Source organism: Bos indicus x Bos taurus, chromosome 10 (genome assembly GCF_003369695.1).
Source record: "Bos indicus x Bos taurus breed Angus x Brahman F1 hybrid chromosome 10, Bos_hybrid_MaternalHap_v2.0, whole genome shotgun sequence".
In the NCBI taxonomy this organism is placed as follows: Eukaryota; Metazoa; Chordata; class Mammalia; order Artiodactyla; family Bovidae; genus Bos; species Bos indicus x Bos taurus.
Window position 1 is genome coordinate 77,809,415 of NC_040085.1, and position 22,326 is coordinate 77,831,740.

General features: G+C 46.4%; 1 protein-coding gene across 10 annotated transcripts in view; it reads left to right on the forward strand.

The window, feature by feature from the left end:
- RGS6 (regulator of G protein signaling 6) overlaps window positions 1-22,326 on the forward strand; it is a 609,909-nt gene that overhangs the window by 552,184 nt on the left and 35,399 nt on the right. For all 10 annotated transcript variants that reach the window (XM_027552323.1, XM_027552324.1, XM_027552322.1 and 7 more), the window contains 2 exons: window positions 4,366-4,491; window positions 12,888-13,074. In XM_027552323.1, coding sequence (XP_027408124.1) covers window positions 4,366-4,491; window positions 12,888-13,074 — 313 coding nt within the window. The remainder of the gene's footprint in view (window positions 1-4,365; window positions 4,492-12,887; window positions 13,075-22,326) is intronic.

Below are 22,326 nucleotides of genomic sequence, written 5' to 3' on the forward strand. Positions count from 1 at the left end.
TGTTCACATCTGATCTTGAACCTTCAAAGGGATGGTTCTTCAAATAACCAAGAGGTACAAGAAAGACATGTATAGGAAAGTTATATCCAAGAAGCTTTTAATAGAATAGATCCCAATGACCAGATTATTAGAAGAAAAAGAGCAGATATAGGGTGCCCAGACACAGAAATAGGATTGTGAATAATGAGTGATTGAAGGAACCCAGATGTACTAGGTTGAATAGTGTCACCTAAAAATTCAAGTCCTTCCCAGAATCTCAGAATGTGACTTTATTTGGAAACAGGACCATTAAAGATGCAATTAGTTAAGATGAGGTCACCCTGGGGTAGAGTAAGCTCTTACTCCAATATGTTGCTCTTGTTGTTTAGTTGCTAAGAGTTGTGTCCAACTCTTTTTCAACCCCATGGACTGTAGATCGCCAGGATCCTCTGTCCATGGAATTCCCCAAGCAAGAATATTGGAGTGAGTTGCCGTTTTCTTCTACAGGGGATCTTCCCGACCCAGGGATTGAGCCTGCGTTGACTGCATTGGCAGGCGGATTCTTTACCACTGAGCCACCAATTGGAGGGAAGTCCAATCCAATATGACTGATGTCTTTATAAGGAGAGAAAACAGAAACACTGGCACATACAGAGTAAATGCCATGTGAAAAACCAGATACAGAGGCAGAATACCATGTGATACAGATACAGATACAGAATACCATTCTAACAGAGGCAGAATACCATGTGATGACAGAGGCAGAGATTGGAGTAATGCATGAGCAGGCCATGGATGCCAAGGATTTCTGGCAGCATCAGAAGCTAAGAAGAAGGCATGGAACAGGTTTTCCTCTAGAGCCTTCAGAGAGAGTGTGGCCCAGTTAACACCTTGATTTCAGATTTCTAGCCTCTAGAACTGTGAGAGAATCAATTTCTATTTTAAGCCGTCCAGTTGCTCGTATGTTGGCCAACTAGGAAACCGCCACACCAGGGTAGCCTGTCTCTCCAAAACTCCTTGTTTCTGCTGAAGGCTGAGCTTGCAGCTCCCTGTATATCCAGACATCTGTCCTAGGCCATCTAGAGACACCCCTGGCTCTCTGGCTTACCCCCAAAATGGCCCTTATCCTCCACCACTCTTCCCCCTGCCACCACCAAGGAACCTGGTGGGGTGAATACGGCTCACTGCTTGCAAACCAGAAAGTAGTGATGCTGGTGGTGGACGTGTGTCCATAACACAGTCACGACAAAGACTGAGCACCTTTCCACACCTGGCTCTCTGGGCACCGCCACTGAGTGGGGTATAGCTGTCATCAGCACCATCCCCGAAGAGCCCTGCAACCTTGGTGGCCATCCCAGGTCACAGCACGACCCTGGCAAAAGCAGATGCGTTCCTGCAGCTCGGTGGGGCTTCCATTTGTTGCTTGCCTCAATAGTAACAGCGCTTTTTGTCCTCTGGAAAGCTGTTGAGTTTGATTCTGTGGCTTGAGTTTGAGAGACTCTAGGATCTGTCTTCTTGGCTCATTACAGAAAGCCCAGCCTTGAACACTGGGGAAAAAAAATCTATCTTGGAATTCCTCATTGTTGGTGGCTCAAATGGTAAAGAATCTGCCTGCAATGTGGGAGACCTGGGCTTGATCCCTGGATTGGGAAGATCCCCTAGAGGAGGGCATGGCAACCCACTCCAGTATTCTTGCCTGGGAAATCCCATGGAAGACATCATAAAAAAAGTTTGTGTCTATTTTTAAAAAGAAGGGAAATAGGTGGATGTGATCGCTGTGTGTGAGCTGTAGGGCTCACAGCTTAGTGCTTGCAGATAAAATGCACCTTCCTTACATCATTTGCGGAGGCTACAGTGTAGTGGTTCTGAACCCTGTGGGCAAGAGCCTTTTAATGTGGCTAGAATTCATTCCACACCAACACACTTTCTGTTTCCACCTTCCATCCTTGGCAATAGAGCTGCATGGGGAGCATATGTTTGGACTTGGGGAGTGAAGAGACAACTACTGTTGAGCTCCTGCAAAAAGCCTGAAAATGAATGGAATATTTTCTCCACTGGTTTTTGAAGTTTTCTTGTATCAAGCCAGATGACAATGAAACTGTTCTGTGTTGTGCTTAGTCACTCAGTTGTGCCCGATTCTTTGCAACCCCATGGACTATAGCCTGCCCTGTTCCTCTGTCCATGGGGATTCTCCAGGCAAGAATACTGGAGTGGGATGTCATGCCCTCGATGACAATGAAGCTACATACTTTGTTATTTGGCTCTCCAGAGATATACCTTCACCACCCTAGAATTTAATATCATGCTTTTGACTTTCGTTGAAAGCATTTAATTCACGGACACATGCTGTTATCTCCCACTCAAGTGGTGGACCAGCAGTGGGATCTTAGCCCCACCTCAGACACACAGAATTGGAATTCCCAGCTTAACAAGATCCCTGAGTGACTTAAGTGCACATTAAACTCTGAGAAGTTTGCATGTTATGAAAAAACTCAAATGAACTTTTTGGCAATCCAATAGCTGTATGTAAAAGTTTCCTGCACTTTTTTTTTTTTTAAATAAAGGTATCAGAAATATCATTCATTGTGTTTCAATGCTCCTTATGTAAAGACTTGTGAGACACTTCCTCTTATAATTCAGTACTAGAGCAAAAGTTGTCTTTACTGACAAACTTACATATTACCTCTTTCAAACATTGAAAGTGGTTCAATCCATTCAAATCTCTTTTTATCTTGGCTCCAAGGAAGCTCTAAAAAATTTTTTTGTTCACTGGCAGTAGTTCCCCCAGCCTAGGTTTTCTGGTATAATAACCATCCCCTACTAAGACTTATCATCACTCGTTTTTATTACTATTCTTTCCTATATTGGGGTGTCCCTGGTGGCTCACTGGTAAAGAATCCACCTGCCAATACAGGAGACATGGGTTCGATCTCTGGGTTGGGAAGATCCCCTGAAGGAGGAAATGGCAACCCACTCCAGTATCCTTGCCTGAGAAATCCCATGGACAGTGGAACCTAGTGAGCTACAGTCCATGGGGTCGCAAAAGAGTTGGACGTGACGTAGCAGCTAAACGACAACAACCAAGATTCACCATTACTTGTTCCTATTATCATACTTGCCTATGTTTAAGGGTTTGGGGATTTTGTTATTGTTTTGATTTTGTAATTGTGTGTTCTTGTAAACCTCTGATTCTTTTTGGACCTAAGTTAAACATCAATAAATCAATGGATATAAAAAAAGGGGGGGGAAATAAATATTGGTAGACCAATGTGTCTCAGAGTTTAATGTGCACTTAAATCACCCAGGGATCTTGCTGAGCTGTGGATTTCGATTCCACGGGTCTGAGATGGGTCCTGAAGTTCCACAGCTGGTCCACAGACTACCACTTGAGTGAGAGATAGCAGTATATAGCTCATGAACTAGAAATCTGTTGCTGCTTAAAGAAGTCAGAGGAGTAAATGCAGCAAAGGAACTGTAAATGGAAAGAAGCGGAAGGAAATATTTTCATCTTCCAACACCAAATGAATAAGACCAACTAACTCTCTGTCCCCCCTCCCTGCACTTTGGTTTGGAGAGAGTCCCATGGACGTGAGGCAGCATGGCAAAGCTGAGGGCTGTGTTCTGGAACCACACAGTCTGGACTTGAGCCTCAACTCCATCCCTTCCTAGTGTGTCTTTGTGTAAATTGTCACCAGGCCTCAGTTTCCCTATCTGCAGAATGGGGACGGTGTTAGTACATTTCTCAGAGTAGCTTCAAGGACTCAGTGAGTTAACAGGTGTGAAGGCTGGGAACGATGCCTGGACCATTGTAGACACTGTGCAGGTGGTGGTTAAATCAATGAATGGATGCAACATTCTGCTTCTAAGCACCTGTATGGGGTTTATCCTGGATGAGTTGATGTATTTCTGATCAGTTGAACATCACTTGGTTCTAAACTGGACTCTGTTTTTCCCCTGGGAATTGAGGAAGGGGCAGGAGGTGGGGGCAGCATCTTTGATGAAAGATCAGATTCACAAAGCATCCTCAGTTTTTAAGTGAAAAAAATAAAAGTATGGAGTCAAGAGTTGGACCTATGACTGACAGGAGTGGCCCAGGGAAGCCAAATCAGCAGAGTTGTTGTATGTCCTGTAAGCAGCACTTGGCGAGCATCCCCTCGACGTGGCCCCTTTCAAACACCTCTTTAAAGAGACTTTTACCCTTGGCTAGTGTTGGTGTAAAAAAGACTACATTAAGCATTTGTACAGGTTTGATGGAATCTGTCACTTAAATGAGACATTTCCCTTTGGCCTGTGACAGCTAAATAAATTTGAGTTGTTAAAGAAACTGTGCTACAGGTTTCTGCCTGGTATTAATCACCTTTTAAACCTTTGTTCCCTCTCCCAAAGCAAAGAGCCCAGCCAGCAGCGAGTGAAGAGATGGGGCTTCTCTTTCGATGAGATCTTGAAGGACCAGGTGGGGCGGGACCAGTTTCTACGATTCCTGGAGTCGGAATTCAGTTCAGAAAACCTCAGGTACACCTCTCCAAGGTTTGAGTTGTGCGCAGAGTATCTGAAGAAATTTACATCATCAGTTTCCCTCGCCACCTCCCTTTCTCAGTCAAATGCTATGGCTCAAATTCAAATTCCAATTAATGTGGCCAAGGTTGGAGAACAAACTTTATGTTCAAGCTTTATTATCACTGGATGAGCACCCACCAACACCACAGTGTTTGGTTCTTTAAATCCAGATGACATGTGTTCAAGCTATTGGAAACATGTCTTCAATAATAAGTCAATGGTCGAATGGATTTAATGACACCATCCTTACACTAAAACCATAAAACCATGGAGCTCCATGGCAGAAAGGGAGCTCAGAGACCTTTCCCTTTAAAACTTTCCAATCTCTGGGGTCCTGAATACTTGACAGGCTAACGAGAAAAAAGAGGGGTCAGTGGGTTCACTTCAGAATTTCAAGAAGTCACAGTTAATACTGTTCAAGAACTGGAGATGTAACTCTAAAAGCTAATCAAAATATACTTTTCTTTTTGGGGGGAATTCTAGCAACTCCATGTAGTGGTTGCTTTGGTCACTTGATGCCAGTGAAAACATTGATTGTTCTATTGGTCTGTGAGTAATCAAGATGGGGAAAATGTACTAATGTGTTGATAGTTACTGTCTAGTAGAAAAAAAAAAAACTTTTAAAACATGGGATTCATTGTAAGAGAAAAGAAAGGGAGCTTGTAAAAAGGGGTAGGGATGGTGGTCATGCAAAACTGAGTAACCCGGGATTTATTCAGGCTTTCATTGTATTAGATGTAGAAACAGAGACATACAGAAAATGTGGCTTATCTAAGACCCTGACTCATCTTGGCCAAGTGTTGTCTTCTCAGTGGGTAAGATGGAAATCTCAGTGTTTTCTGGGCACCAGGATCTCTTTTACATACAAGGTTAATTCCCGTCTTCCAATGGCATTTTTCCAAAGAGTGACTTTATTAATTTTTTTTTTACTTTAAAAAGACCATATGCTGTGAACAAAAGACTGTGTGCTATAGTGTTAATGCGCAAAATCCATGTTATATATTCGGAGTTGGAGACCATATCAGTTCTGTACATCAATCAAATGATATTTATCACACACCTATGCTGTCTCCAGCCCCCAAGAATCTGCTGAGGGGGTGTAAGAAAGACAAGATGCATGATCTTTGCCTGCAGCAACCTTGTCGGTCCTTGAAGAAAACACACAAGAAATCCTTAAATCATTAAATGAATATAAATGAGTGTAAACTCTGAGAACCATTTTGGTAATGTTTTCAAAACATCCTACCAGACTAGGCACATCATAAGCTGGGCTTTGAAGAGTATACAAGATACTGATGTAGACAAGAAAGAGGGAGGGGGGCTGCTCTCAGCTGGGAGACCCTGAGAGCGGAGCTGTGGTGGGGGGACCCTCGCACACCACGCAGTCCTGGGAGGATGGGTAGATGCTGATTAACTGGACTAGCGAGGCCATTCCAGGTGGCTGTGTACCTATTGTAAACCAGATAAGGTTGAATATCTGATTTCAGGTTATAACACAGAAGAGCTCTTTTCTTGTGCTGAGGCATTATTCTACACTTTGCTTCAATTCCTAATTGAGTATTTGTAATAGAAGGCTTGACTCTGGACCACTTTATCAGGATGGTGCTCAGACCAGCCTCCTAGGCCGTGCCTGCAAGTGTCCTGGGTGGGAACCCACCCCCTCTGTGGCCAGCATGCTGTGCCCAGGCAGACTCTGCATGACTAGTTCAGCCTCAAATCCCACCCTCAGCCTGGTCCCCATGAGCTAGCCCTGGGGGTTCTCCCCGTGTTCCCTGCTCATCCCTGTCCACGGGGCCCCAAGATGGAGTGGTGTGTGGTTTGTGCTTTAGTCACAAAGTCATGTCCAACTCTGGGCAACCCCATGGACTGTAGCCAGACTCCTCTGGCGTGTGTTGCCATTTCCTTCTCCAGGGGATCTTCCCCACTCAGGGATCGAACCTGGGTCTCCTGTATCACAGGCGGATGCTTTACCAACTGAGCTACTCCAAAAGCCCGTGGAGCTGTATAGAGGCTCCCTTTACCTGGCTATTTCTCAGCCACCTGCACCATTGTGGAGATGTGGAAGGAGGACCACAGCATCCTGGTCCTTGTGAGGGGCCCTGGGTGAGAACATGAACTGGTTCAGCCCTGCCTTGCCCAGTCTGAGTGTAGCCAGGGCCATGAAATCTGCATGCATTTCAGGCCGGGAGCACACAGAGGAGGGTGTCCCTGGCAGGTGTCAGGGCCTCCTCCTGCCTTACCGCCTGTACTCTGCCAGCGCCTCGCTCCAGGAGGGCTGCAGTCAGTCCTGGGTGAGAGAGTGCATGTGAGCGGGTGTGAGTGTGCAGTAACTAATCTCCTCCCCCAGCGTGAATGCATAAATCCAGACTTAAAGAGGGTCCCTTGTGATCCATGACAGGAGAGCGGATAAAGGAAATAGAACAACCTGAGATAAAAAGTATAGCCCAAGAGCTTCTAAAATCCTCTCTGCAAGCCCAAATTCTACTTGTATGATAGCATAATTGGATATATAGGGGAAGCTTTGGTTTTAAATCACACAACTTTAGGACTCTTGGGTCACCTAGAACCAGGTCCTTTCCTCCGCCTCCATTTGCAGTCATTCCTGTGGCCACAGATACCAGCCTGGCGTCCACTGTGACCCAGGTCCTGAGGGTGCAGAGTTGAATGCATCTCACCCCTCACCCAGGGCATCCTCGGGGGGCCCTGTGGTTGCACCTCCCCTGTGGTCCCTGTGAAGGGTGGATGCCAGGGCCATGCCATGTGGCACAGCTCGAGGGCACTGCCCATCTGTGGTGCTGGCCATGCCGGGATGGTCCTTCCTCCCCCGGACTGGTCAAGCCCAGGCAGCTGGCCTTGGAGCAGGGGAGGGAAAGAGAGAGACTGACCGGGACTCAACTGGATCCACTGCAAAGGCTTCTCCACGTCTGTCTCCCCAAGCTCCTTTGCATCTCTCCAGTGAAAGGGGTACTTAGAGCGTGATGTTTTTGCATGATGCCTAGAAAAATCTTGCCAGCTCACCAGCCAAGTGGTTCAGTCTCTGCCAGCGCTTCAGAATACAGAAAAGAGGAGCCCCAAAGAGGCATAGGTGTTGCTTTCACCACAGCAAAAGGTCACCCTGGATCCTTTAAGGAAAGAGGTCTATGGTCATACAAGTTGACATCTTCTTTCATCATTTTTTGGGGGGTGAGCCTGTGAGATGAGGGAGGGGCAACACCTCCAAGCACTGGAGGCCACGTGGCCAGGGCATCTGCAGCAGACAGCAGGGCTCATGGTTGTGGGCTGCTTGTAGGCTGAGCCCAGGGCTCCATTTGGATAGGGTGGGCACCCCCACGGGAGACAGCTGTTTGCTCAGAGCCTCTAGAACACATGCAAGGTGGGACCTCCTGGTTCTGAAGCAGAGGGTCCCAGGGAGTGGTCTGGCTTGGTCCCTCTCTTTTCTCTGTGTGCTTTCCTAGAAGGGTGACAGGAACCCCTTGCCCCTTGCCACCTTTGCCCCCTCTCTTGCACAGCAAATCTTTTTTTTGTTTGTTTGTTTTTGGTTGTGCCGAGAGGCACGCAGGATCTTAGCTCCTGGGCCAGGGATCGAACCCACACCCCCTGCCATGGAAGCACAGAGTCTCAGCCACCAGACCACCAGGGAAGTTCTACGACCTGCACAAGTCTTCATCCTCCCTGACTTGACCACCACTGCCTCTCGGCAGGGCATGAGTTAAAAATCAAAACCCGCAGCCAAGAGCATCCCCTGTACATTTTTTATGAGCTGTAACGTCTCCTGAGAGAACATGGTTGTTCTTCTAACCTGCAGATTGATTATCCTGGTTCCACACAGTGTCAGCTGAAGGGAGAAGCAATTAAAGAGAGCGCAGGAGTGTTAGCAGTTTGTCCCAGAGCGCTCCAGCCTCCCAGTTGCCCCAAGTCCTAGGAAGACTCCGGGAGGTGGGCCAGGCCCGGTGGGCTTCCCCAAGAACCGAACACATGGTTCATGGGGACAGAGGTACTCACACGGCACTCAGACAACCTGTGGCATTTGGGCCACTACCTCGTGAATGTCACTCAGTTCGGGTGGTGCTGCTGGTGGTGAGATCCCAGCCCAAGCAGAGACCAAGTCGAGTGACAGCGGTTGTTCCTGAGTCTCTGTTGGCCAGCAGAGGGCACAGAGGCCCTTCCTTCTGTGTGGAGCTGGCTTTTCCCGGGAACAAACGAAAAGCTGGGTTTTTCTAACACATGACAATCCTAGTTGATGAGAAGATAGGTAAGCAAAGAACCAGGGCCTGGCCAGACCTCCTGGAAGGACGGAGTGCCGCCCACTGCTTCATGGTTCCCCTTGTTGCAGCCAGCCTTGAAGAGGAGACCCCATTCCATGTTAGCACCCTGGCCCCGCGGGAGACAGAAGGCCAGCTGGAGCAGCCCTGGATGGCCCTCAAGTCCCATCCCCAGCTGCTCGGTATGGGGTTGAGGGGGGCGTTCTGAGCCCAGGCTGCCTCCCCGAGAAGGCCAGTTGCCCCCCCACCGGCATTCCTAAGCCAATGACAGGGATCGGATGTCGGCCCTGGGCTGCCTCCCCCGTCTCTGCTGACTCCGGCAAAGCAGGACAGGTGATCTCCCTGGTACCCTCGCATCCACCTAGCCTGCCAGTCGTGACAGCCCTTCTGCTGCCAGAAGCCACGGAGGCTAATGCAGGGTGGCTGATCCGGGGCCGCTGACAGTCTCTCCTCCCTGCTGGCGTCCTGGAGAAGCAGTGGTACCTGCGGGCTTGTGATAAGAGCAGGACCGGCGCAGGCCTCAGTGGGCCTCCCATCTGTCTGTAAGAGATGGGCGAGGGGCGCTTCTAGGGCTCTTTCAAGGGGAGGGTGGCCAGGCAGTCGGGGCTCAGAGCCCCCAGCTCAGGTCCGTGGGCTCACAGATGGCCAATACAAACCAAGCCTGTGAAAGTGAAAGTCGCTCAGTCATGTCCAACTCTTTGAGACTCCATGGACTATACAGTCCATGGAATTCTCCAGGCCAGAATACTGGAGTGGGTGGGTAGCCTTTCCCTTCCCCAGGGGATCTTCCCAACCCAGGGATCGAGCCCAGGACTCCCACATTGCAGGCAGATTCTTTACCAGCTGAGCCACAAGGGAAACCAAGCCTGTACTGAATTTCAAACTGGCACAAACGTTCTTCAAAGCCAGTGATGGGAAACACGTATGGGATGTCAGGATAGGGTTGTGACAGCATTTTTACTGTCACCTGAGAGAGATAAAGCAGCTCATCTCTAAGGCAGATGGAAGGCCGAGAGGGTCCCCATGCGTGCAGGGAGAGAAGACTGCTGTCTGGGGGGTGTCATCCCTCTTCCTCTCCATCCTCCCCGTCCCCGTCCTCCCCTCAGCTCCTCCTTCTGTTTCTCCTCCTCCAACATGCCTGTTGTTTCTTTTTATACTTTTTTTTTTTTAATTCTTGGTTTTATATGATAAAGGGAACCTTTTGATTTTTTGTGTATAAAAGTTGATTAAATTTGATTCAGAAATTTCCCTTCCCACCCTCCCCAGACTTCTCTATACCCAGCTGAGTGATGTGCATTAATGTGGCTCCCAACTCATTCTGCCGAAAGGACCGCTGAGGCCTCAGGAACCATGGGGAGCCTGCGGCTTTCAGAAGCTGCAGGGTCCTCGAGGCCTCCCCAGAGCTCCATCTCAGAGCAGACTGAGACAAGGGACAGAAGGTGATGCCCACATGACCCTGACTGAGGCATCAGGAAATCACCTGGGTGTCCTCATTTGTATGAGAAATTGCAGAGTCCGGTAGGCTTGGGATGGACGCTGGCCCAAAGGAATTGCTTCCAGCCCAGGACTCAGCCAGAGGTGACTCCCTAGGGCTGCCAGGGACTCACCAAGCTGCACGTCAGTCCTCCTTCCAGGCCTTCCAAAAACCAACACTAGCTCCTCTCTTTAGAGCCAATTTCTTAAATTTTACCTGCCCATCAAAAATGGTCCTCTGGGAGAAGAAAGCCTTTGTAGGTTCTGTCTTCACCAGCTGACCATTTTCACTTGAAAGCACTCGGCCACCTCCTTCATTTCATGGCAGACCTTGTGGGAGTTGGGGGGCAAAGAGTCCAAGGGAACCTTAGGGAATGGCCAAGGGGGTAGAGGAGACCCCCCTCCCAGCTGAGCTTCAAAGACCCTTCTGAACAACTGAACAGTTAACAGCCCCCTTTGAACTCTGCCCAACTCCCTCCCCGCTCCACCACCACCACCAGTCTGGACTCTGGTTAAAGACTGGCTACTGTTTCCCTCACCCTGGGTGGCCAGAGGACATGATTATGAAAGACCTGACGTGAGCAGAAACATAGAGGGCTGGTGTTAAAGGGCAAGTGAAGCCAACGTCAGTGGCAGGAGCCCCAGGCCTTACCATCCAGCCCCTCCTGACCTGTGGTCACCATGAGGCTGCCCCTACAGCACAGCACCCACCCACGGGGCCTGAGAGTATTGCAGAGTTACACCGGGATGGGACGTGCTCAGACCAATCCACATACCCCTCCCCCTGCTCTGTACCCACTGCGCCAGGAGGAAAGAAAGGCCCAGAAAGATACAGCGATGCCAAGAGGGCAGCACAGCTGGGAGCAGGACTTCCTCATCTTCCGGTTGAGTGAAGCCGTCAAGGCTCCTCCCTGCCTCTTGGTCTTGGCGAGGAAACCATGAGGGTTTTCGTTAGCGAGATCATCAGAATCCCAAATGGTACATCAAGGAAGGAGTTGGAGCTCACAGAGCTCTTGTCTCGCACAAACACAGACCCACACGCAGAGACCACTCCCCCGGCCCCGCCCCCCAGTCTTCTTTCCTGGTGGAAATGAAGCTACGTTACCCGAGTTGGCCACTGGGTGGCACCATTAGGCCATGCACATGGCTCCACACACTTCTCTGAACAGCAACAGAAAAACATGCTTAACCTTTAAAAAAAAAAAAAAAGAGTGCCTCTTACTTTGGGTGAAATTCGATGACAGAATGAATGCACCTTCCTCCATGTCATGGTTCAGCTTCTCTTGTTCCTGCCCTTTCGTTGACTTGAGTATGTGTGATTCCCGTGGCTGCAGGAACCACAGAGCCAGGGACCTGTCCTCTCGTCTCATTGATGGGGAAACTGGCCTGTTTTGTTCACAGGACAGAAAATATGCCACCCAGACCTGAGTCCTGCTGAAATCCCTCTCCAGGGTTGCCTTGGGAACCATCGTCACGACCCAGGGAGCTGTTGTCCAAGCCTTGGCCCTGGCTGCTGCTGTTCTCAGCAGAAAAGAGCTCACAGTGCATGCCCAGCCCCTCCAGCACCATGCAGATGCTGAGGGATTCAAGAGAGGCAAATGTAGTCGTGAACAGGAGGCTTCTCTCTCCAGCAGTCCCTGGAGAATCTTTTGTAGAGGGATCCCCGATATATGTCCCTTCAGCTTTGTTCCAGATGAGCCCACCTGAAATCCAACAGACATTTTCTGAGCACCTGTGCTGCGCTGTGCTTAGTCACTCAGTTGTGTCCAACTCTTTGCAACCCCGTGGACAGAGAAGCCTGGTGGGCTACAGTCCAAGCCCAGTCCTTGCCTGGATTCTCCAGGCAAGAATACTGGAGCGGGTTGCCATGCCCTCCTCCAGGGAACGTGCCAAACACCATGCCCACATTGATGCTGCAAATAGGCTCAGTTTCTCCATCAACAGCATGTATGGCTGGGTCCTTCCAGCTCAAATATTCTTAATGGCTCCAAGATACTGTTGCTTCTGGGATCTTTCTTTCATTTGAATACCTCCAACTGATCCCCACCAGATATGGAAAAGGGACTCACATTGTCTGGGTCGTGGCTTCTATGTCAAACAGTGGTTCCCTCCCAAGGGTGAATTTACCTCCAAGAAGACATTCAGTAATGGCCAGAAACTTTCTGGTTGTCACAAGGGCAGAGAGGATGCCCCTGGAATCTGATGGGTCAAACCCAAGGTTGCTGCTACATATCTTTCTATGTACAGGGCGACTCTTACAACAGAGAATTATCCAGCCCAAAATGGCAACAGTACCAAGGCTGAAAAACCTTGAGGTAGAGAGAGTTTTAAAAAATTTAAAAAAAAAAAAAAAAAAAAAAAACCTTGAGGTAGAGAGAGAAAAATCTCTTTTTGGTAACCGGAAGCAAGGCGATCTTCTAACATACATTTAGTGCAATGATGGAGCACCTTTGTATTCTCAGCAGTCCCTGCAGCCTTCATGACCTGGGACATGGCTACTGGGACAGCTAGGGGACAAAGAGTGAGTGCCATGGGATGTCAGTTCCAGGACCACTTCCAACAGAGCAGCTACTGATGGAGCCCCTGGAACGAACTGTCCTTGCACTTCTGTTTCAGGTTCTGGTTGGCAGTCCAGGATCTCAAGAAACAGCCCCTGCAGGATGTGGCCAGGAGGGTGGAAGAAATCTGGCAAGAGTTTCTGGCTCCCGGGGCCCCAAGCGCAATCAACCTGGATTCTCACAGCTATGAGATAACCAGTCAGAACGTCAAGGATGGAGGGAGATACACATTCGAAGATGCCCAGGTTTGCTCATCTCATCAAACATTTCTGTCCCAAGATGTTCACGTGTCAGCTCCACTACCCCACTCCTTGAACACACATCTGAGGTGTCGTATGTAGTTATAATCTCAGCCTTTATTTATGAGGCCATCAATGGGGACCATTCCAGGTGGATGCACAGTGCAATTCCAGGAGGACTGCTTTCCTAAATGAGTTATGTTATTACGTAGAAATAGAAATTTACCATTATGTGTATGTTTTTTCCAGGAAAATCTCAGAAGTGTTTTACAAAACCCAAAGTCCTATAGTAAGTCATAGTAAAATCTGGAAAGTAGAGCACAGCATCAGCAAAGTGGGGAGAGTGGGCTGGAGGGCCAGAGGTCAAGACCATGCTCATAACCACCGCCCTGCACTGTGACCGCCAGTCCCACAGTGATGTTTGGGGAACACGTCTGAATTCCATGCCGTGTGCCGTGTGATGAGATACCATCAGAAACAGACCAAAGCCCCTGCCCTCGAGGAAGTTAAAGGCTAGTGGGAGAGAAAGGCAGGGAAACAGGCAATGTCACCAATAAGTGAATGAGCTCTGGGGTGTAAGGAACCCATGAGTTGGCGGGCAGGGGGGTGACAGGGAAGGACACACGACTCTGCACGGCCCCGTTAGCACACAGATGCTGGTGAAGCTGGTGGAAGAAACAGAAGCCACCCTAAACGGCAAGCTTAACTTGAGGGCTGGGAGACGCCATCTCTAGAGATAAACATCAGATCCATTTCTCACTTCCTGGCCCCTAAGTTTTGTTTCCTCCCACCATCCCACACCCGGTGATAGGGCTTAAGGTTTTGCTCTGTCTCCTCAACCCTCTTTATCTCTTGCACCTGTGGGGTCCCCAGGTGAGAACTGCCCTCCCACAGCCATTATCATCTAATTTAGGAAACTCAGTCTCTGGTGCAGATAACGGCATGAGAAGAGAAATGGTGTCCTCGTCATCCCAATTTGCCTTGTTATTTGCTCAGAACTTCAGAATGGAAACACTTGGCAGCCTCAACACCACAACTGTCTTTCATGTGACCCCCTGGTCATGAGTTCCACCGAATGCCTGGGCCAGGTAGATTTGGTTTTGTAGAGTTCAGTCAGTGACTTAGCTTTATGAAATCCCGAGTCCCTCACACCCTTTGCAGCTTCAAAGTGAAATATTCAAGTCACGAGAAATCCTTTTTTTTTTTTTTTCTGATAGATTTTAGTATGTGTGTGTGTGTGTGTGTGTGTGTGTGTGTGTGTGTGTGTACCAAGCACATAGTGACATTATCCTGGTGAGGAGAATGATGGAGAAGCTTCATAAGTGATGGAGAAGCCCCGTGGGTGATGGAGAAGCCCCGTGGGTGATGGGGAAGTCCCCAGATGAACACTCTGAAGCACAGTCCTCAACTCTCCATCATTCATGAAACATGTTTCATGTTTTTTGAGATGAGATGTTTCAAAGGTGTATTTGTCAGAGCCATCATACTCCCTGCCCAGTATTATCACTCTGAGCAAGATGTCAGAAAGGATTTATTTTAATGTTTTATTATTGAAACTTGTGGGCGTTTTTCATGGAAAAGTAGAAACTTTGTGAACCCTCATCCAGCCTCAACAATCATCAATATAAGACCGATCTCATTTTATCTGTGTCCCTGCCTACTTTTTCACCATTAGTTTTAAAACAAATCCAAGACTTAACCATTCCATCTGTAAATACTTAGGTATATATCTCTAACAGAAACTGACCCTTTGGTCTTAACATTCCCGCAATACCTTAAGAAATTAGCAATTATCTCTTAATATCATCAAATGTCGTGCAACTGTTCAAGTTCATAGTATTTCCTAAATGCCATTTTTAAATTCTTATTCAAAATCAGAATCCAAATAAGGCCCACACATGTAGCTCGCCTTGTCTTTTAAGTACATTGTAATCTACAGGCTCCTTTTATGTTCTCCTCACCCTTGAAGTTTATTGAAGGAAGAAGTTGGGTCTTTTGTGCTGGAGAGATCCCGCAGTCTGGATTTTTCTGTTTGCAACCTTGTGTTGCTATTTAATGTGTCCTACCATCTGCATTTCCTATAAATTGCTAGTTTGACTTAGATATTTAATCAGATTTTAGCTTGATTTTTGTGGGCAAAACTACTTCCTAGACTGTGCTGTGCTCTCTTGTCAGAAGGCGTATGACGTCTAGCCATCTCCCTTTGCGGTTTTCACAGCCACTGATGCTCATAGTTTAGATCCGTCAGTTAATTAGGGGTTACAAAATGATGTTCTAACCCTGTCATTCTTTCTTCATTTATTAAGTGAAATACAAATAGTCAAATATATCTACTGTTTGATTATTTAGTAATGCAATTCACATAAGATGGATGGAATATATGTTTGAATCATTTCCTCTATTTGCCAATTTTAAAAATAATGAATAGTTTACTGTCATTTTCCAATGATGACCAATTAGGGTGTTTTTGTGTGTTTGTTAGTATCCTTATAAACCCATGGGTTTAAGCATATTTGCTATGTTTTAACCCATTTTGTTTATTATTGTTATTGCTGCTTGCATTGTGCCATCTCTGGTCAGTTGGCTCCTTCTGACATGACCCTGGTAGTCTTTCATGTGATCCAAATATCAGGAAAGCTAAGATGATCCAGCCCTTCCCCAGATATGGAATCAGCTAGTTCTTCAAGAATCTAAGAATCCCTTGTTTTTGTTAGTGGGAAATATTTTTAGAGACGATAATCTGGGCATTTGGGGGCACTCATTGTTCCTGGGTTGGTTATCAGTTTTAGACTTTTCCAGTGGCCAAAACTAGGAAATAGGTGGTGGTTGTTTCTGATGAAAATACACCATGAATCATACTGATACTCTGCATTCAAATTCAAAACTACAGGGGATTTTATTTAACCTCTTCTTTCTTAGGTCTGTGTCCCCTTTTTCTAGAAACCTGATTCTCAAAGGCACTATCGATGACAGCGTTAGTTCTTCATGTCATTTGCTTTATCCTACATCACCACAGAGCAGCCTCAAACTCACAATGCCAACGAGCAGCAGCAGTATAATCATATCAGTAGTACTCAGTCATTGCCTGGTTGGTGGCACTCGTGGTAAAGAACCTGCCTGCCAATGCAGGGGACAGAAGAGATGTAGGTTCGATCCCTGGGCTGAGAAGATCCCTTGGAAGAGGGCATGGCAACCCACTCCAGTATTCTGCCTGGAGAATCCCCACGGACAGAGGAGCCCCATGGGCTACAGACCATAGGGTCTCAGAGAGTCGCACGTGACTTAACACACACATTTCAAGTGTGGAAGCACCACAGTTTAGTCAACTGACTATTGAAATTTAGTCAATATGCCTATCAAATATTTCTTGACATTTATATTGTTACTAAGTCAAGAAGTATTTGATGGGAAAGCTTGGGAAGTCAGCACATCATGCCTTGACGTGCTTCTGGATATACAGCCTCCATTAGCACAGTTCTCTGCCATTTTTCAGGTAAATACTCACAAATATTGGGTTGGCCAAAAAGTTCCTTTGGTTTTCATTAACATTGTACAGAAAATCTCCAATGAACTTTTTGGCCAACCCAATGTATTGTGTCTCCTTACTGAAGTAGACTAGACATGTAGATACCCAAAGAAAGCATTTGTAACCTCCTCATCATCTGTAAGGACTGGGATTCTGTGACTTCTAGTAAAGCACTCTTCCTAAACCGGTTTCTCTTTTCAGCACATTCCGTTTTGTTTCTCAAGTGTGCTTTCATCGTAAGTACACCAAGTGCTTCTCCCTAGCACTGTGACCTTGGGCAAGTTCCTTAAACTCCCTGAGTTTTCTTCCCTCATCTGTACAGAGATACAATGGTACCTATGCTGTGGAAAGGGAATTAGGTGAAATAAAACGTATCAACGACTAGCAGTGTCTGGCCCACAGTAAAACATTGCAAGTTTGTCTTATTAATGTCATTAATATTCTTTTCTTATACTTTTGTGTTTAACAAATTTGCTTTAAAAAAATTCACATAACTGTATGTAACCTTAGTACCCAGAGATAAACCCCGTTCTAGTACTTTTTCCTCTCTCTCAATTCATGTGTATAGAGTGGCTGTGCAAATAGGTTGATTCTGTAACCTGTCTTTTACACTAAGAGTTGGTTTAAAAGGCTGAATTTCTTCCATGAATGGCCAGACGGTTTAAATTTTGAGCTTTGTAGGTCATAGAGTCTATATTACTGGTACTCAGTTCTGCCATACCAAAACAGCTACACTGTCATAGTGTAACAATGGAAAATACATCAATAAGTGGGCACGGCTGTGTTGAAAACCTTTATTTTTGGACTCTGAAAGCTCATGAAACATTATTCTCCTTTTGAGTTTTCTCAGTCACTTAAAAATATAAAAACCATTCTTAGGACATAAAGAAGTAGACAGCGGGGGCAGAGTTTGAGATCACTGTGCTGAATAATCTACCGTGAAAATCATTGAAACATTTCAAGAAATCCAGAAAGATAGAAGATAACGGGTTGGGAGCCATTAATCTTTCATTTATATGGGAGAGAGGGTTAGAGGAGACCTTGGTATAGTAACAGTAACCCACCAACCTCCATGAGTGTTTCTGCATTGGGGTTGAGTATTCTAGAGCCCGCGACCAAGGGGAAGTCAGTCGGTAAGTACCATGATCCCCACCCTGCCTGGCCAGCCCTGCTGCCTGCACTGGCTGCACAGGTGTGACTTCAAGGTTTCCAGGTAAGGGGGAGAGGGCTAAAATCCAGCCAGAACTTGCTCTCAGATCTCCCAACTTGCCAGTCAGGTCTACTGCTCAGATAGCATTGCCCCTGGGTTATCAGAGCTGAGGGTCTGGTTGTCATGCAGAGACCTGGAGAAACTCTGGTCCCCAGAGAAAATCCCCAAGCCAGGGAGCAGGCTCTGATCCTAGCCACATGCTCTGTCTAGGCCTGTAGGATTGTTCCTGTAAGCCCTTTACGCTTGCTTGTGGTCACTCAGTTTGCCCATCTGAGAAGTGGGAATGATGACACCTAAGCCCTTTGGAACACCCCCCACTGGGATCAGAAGCCACCCAACAGTGGTCAAAGAACCAATAAACATGTGAATATCTGGGGTCAGTAGCTGGAGTGAAGACTGAGACACGGTTGTGGATTCATTTGAAATGGGCCCCCCGGGAGGGGGTGTAAGCTCTCTCTGAGGGTTTTGTTTTTTCATGTGACCACAGGCATTGTTACAGCAAAGTTAATTGCCTGTGTTTGCTTCCTGTGGAAATATCCCACGAGACGCCCTGTCAGCATGGGCCCAGCATTTGCATTTGTGTTTTGCCTATCCATTTGGCTTCTTTGAAAATTTGAGCCAAGATCAAATCTTCCATAAAGGTCTGTGGGCTGTGACCATAGCCCTCAGCTGTTTGCTGTGTTGTTCCAATTTCACAGATTTAGCTTCGTGAGGGGAGAAAAAGAAGAAAAATGAGCCATGGCTTTTTTTTATGGACTCAGTTCTTTATGCTAGGGATTGAGTTCTGTTCTTAATGCTGGGGCATCAGGAGAGCTACATTGCCACCATTTGCCTTGTCGTCTCAGGCAAGGATCTTGACGATTTGTGCCTTAGTTTTCTCATCTGTAAAATGGGGATGATGTCTTCTCTAAGCCCTCTAAGGGTTTTTGAGAAATCAAATGAGCCAATAGCCCTGAAAACTCTTTGAATAAGTGCTATATCCTTATATGTGTGAACTCACAAAAATTAATGGCTTTAGTATTTCCTGAGGTCTCATAATTCCAAGCTAGATCTAAACTCCCAAGATGTCTGCTCTTGGAAGGAGTTCCTTATGGGGAAAAGCAAAAATAAAAGGTATGTAGGAGCCAGATCTGGGGCACCTTGGGTGTCTTCCTAAGGAATTTTAATTTTCTCACCCTGAAGACAGTAGGAAAGCATTGAAGGCTTAGAGCTGAAAGAGGAAGAATCAAACAGTGGTAGGCAGAGCAATAGGAGCCAAGAGAGACCTGAATCTCGGGGCTTGTTGTCTGAAGCACTGCTGGTGGGTTTCGAGGAGAGAATGAAACCACAGGAAGTATCGTGAGCCTAAGGCTTCCTCTTAGGGCTTTCACCCCTTCCCAGAGCCTTTGCAGGCGGCAGGAGGCAGGCGGGAGTCAGCTGGCTGGTACACAGGCTGCCTGGCTTCAGTTTTAAGTCTCAGAGTATCTGAGAATGTTGAAGCCTGGCTTGGAGAATTTTGAGCATTACTTTACTAGCGTGTGAGATGAGTGCAATTGTACAGTAGTTTGAACATTTTTGATGTTTGCCTTTCTTTGGGATTGGAATGAAAACTGACCTTTTCCAGTCCTGTGGCCACTGCTGAGTTTTCCAAATTTTCTGGCATATTGAGGGCAGCACTTTCACAGCATCATCTTTTAAGATTTGAAATAGCTCAACTGGAATTCCATAACCTCCACTAGCTTTGTTCATAGTGAGCTTCCTAAGGCCTACTTGACTTTGCATTCCAGGATGTCTGGCTCTAGGTGAGTGATCACACTATCATGATTAGCTGGGTTGTGAAGATCTTTTTTGTATAGTTCTTCTGTGTATTCTTGCCACCTCTTCTTAATATCATCTGCTTCTGTTGGGTCCATACCATTTCTGCCCTTTACTGTGCCCATCTTTGCATGAAATGTTCCCTTAGTATCTCTAATTTTCTTGACAAGATCTCTAGTCTTTCGCATTCTATTGCTTTCTTCTATTTCTTTGCATTGATCACTAAGGAAGGCTTTCTCATCTCTCCTTGCTATTCTTTGGAACTCTGCATTCAGATGGGTATATCTTTCCTTTGCTCCTTTGCCTTTTGCTTCTCTCCTTTTCTCAGCTATTTGTAAGGCCTCCTCAGACAACCATTTTGCCTTTTTGCATTTCTTTTTCTTGGGGATGGTCTTGATCCCTTTCTCCTGTACAATGTCACGAACTTCTGTCCATAGTTCTTCAGGCACTCTGTCTATCAGATCTTCGTGAACTTCCAGATATTCAAGCTGGATTTAGAAGAGGCAGAGAAAAACCAGAGAGTAAATTGCCAACATTTGTTGGATCATCGAAAAAGCAAGAGAGTTCCAGAAAAACATCTACTTCTGCTTTATTGACTACACCAAAGCCTTTGACCATGTGGATCACCACAAACTGTGAAAAATTCTTCAAGAGATGGAAATACCAGACCACCTGACCTGCCTCTTGACAAATCTGTATGCAGATCAGGAAGCAACAGTTAGAACAGGACATGGAACAACAGACTGGTTCCAAATCAGGAAAGGAGTACGTCAAGGCTGTATGTTATCACCCTGCTTATTTAACTTATATGCAGAGTACATCATTAGAAATGCTGGGCTGAATGAAGCACAAGCTGAAATCAAGATTGCCGGGAGAAAGATCAATAACCTCAGATATGCAGATGATACCACCCTTATTGTAGAAAGCGAAGAAGAACTAAAGAGCCTCTTGATGAAAGTGAAAGAGGAGAGTGAAAAAGTTGGCTTAAAGCTCAACATTCAGAAAACTAGGATCATGGCATCTGGTCCCATTACTTCATGGCATATAGATGGGGAAACAGTGGGAACAGTGACAGACTTTATTTTTTGGGGCTCCGAGATCACTGCCATTGGTGACTGCAGCCATGAAATTAAGACACTTGCTCCTTGGAAGAAAAGTTATGACCAACCTAGACAGCATATTAAAAAGAAGAAACATTACTTTGCCAACAAAGGTCCATCTAGTCTAAGCAATGGTTTTTCCAGTAGTCATGTGTGGATGTGAGAGTTGGAGTATAAAGAAAGCTGAGGGCCAAAGAACTGATGCTTTTGAACTGTGGTGTTGGAGAAGACTCTTGAGAGTCCCTTGGACTGCAAGGAGATCCAACCAGTCCATCCTAAAGGAAATCAGTCCTGAATAGTCACTGGAAGGACTGATGTTGAAGCTGAAACTCCAATACTTTGGCCACCTGATGCGAAGAACTAACTCATTTGAAAAAACCCTGATGCTGGGAAAGATTGAAGGCAGGAGAAGAAGGAGACGACAGAGGATGAGATGGTTGTATGGCATCACCGACTCAACGGACATGAATTTGAGTAACCTCCAGGAGGCTTGGCGTGCTGTAGTCCAAGGGGTCGCGAAGAGTCGGACACAGTTGAGCTACTGAACTGAACTGATCTGAGGATGTTCCAAGAACTGTGTCACTGGATCCATTGAGTCACTTGTCCATCTCCCCACCCATCCATTTCATGAACATTCATTCTCCCATTTGAGTTGAGAGACCTTGACCTGTGGGCTGTGAAGTTCTACACCAAGGGAAATGGCAAAGGACGTAAGAGGCCTGGATGACTTTTCACCACTGGGCACAGCTTGTCCAAGAGCACATCATTCTTTACAAACCAAATGAAACAAGCCTAAGAAAATGCTGCATTGAGATTGAATTGGATTGGAAATCTGTCTGGCAGATGGATTGGCAGTTGAATCTGGTGGACCAGTCCAGCCTGTTGACTTTAGTCCCTGCAGGTTCCCATGTAGGTTTCCTAGGTGTTCAAGCCCCTCTGCTTCCATGACCGGCAGTAGCTACTGAGATGCCCCATCTAGACCTGCAGTGTCTAGGCTTCCAGCACCTCTGGATTTGAAGTTCTTCACTGGGAGCAGTCAATTGGTTTTCCTTACCTTCTATAAATCCCTATGACACTAAAATAATGCTCTGCAAACAGTTGTGGTTTAGAAAAATTTTTTTCTTGACAATTTGGTCCAGAATGATAACAAACTCAGCTGTACCTATCATTAAAAAAAAAAAAAAAAAGGCAATTTGTTCCTTGGCTTTCCATTTGGAAAAGTCTTGCCACACGACCTTGGAAAGTACATAGAGGAGGTGATTGACAAATATCAGTTGAATTCAATTTCTCCAATATGCCAATTCAGCAAAACTTGGAATATCTACTAAGGGTCAGATGTTCTAGACTCTGGGAATATACAGATAAGTAGGCTTTTCTCTTAAGCAGACCCCAGTCTAAGTTACCGAAACTCTACTTGGCCATCATCCATGCATGGAAAGATCAAAGACCAACCTCAAGGTCAAAATGAGGTCAGGGTGATATAAGAGCTGAGAAATACACCATCAAGTTACACCCACCATGAGCAGACAAAAAGCCTCGAGTCTAGAGTCTCTATTCTTACCTAAATGTAGATGTTTAGAAGCAACTTGATTAACGAATGAAAGTCTTCTAACGTTTGCTTTGTTGAA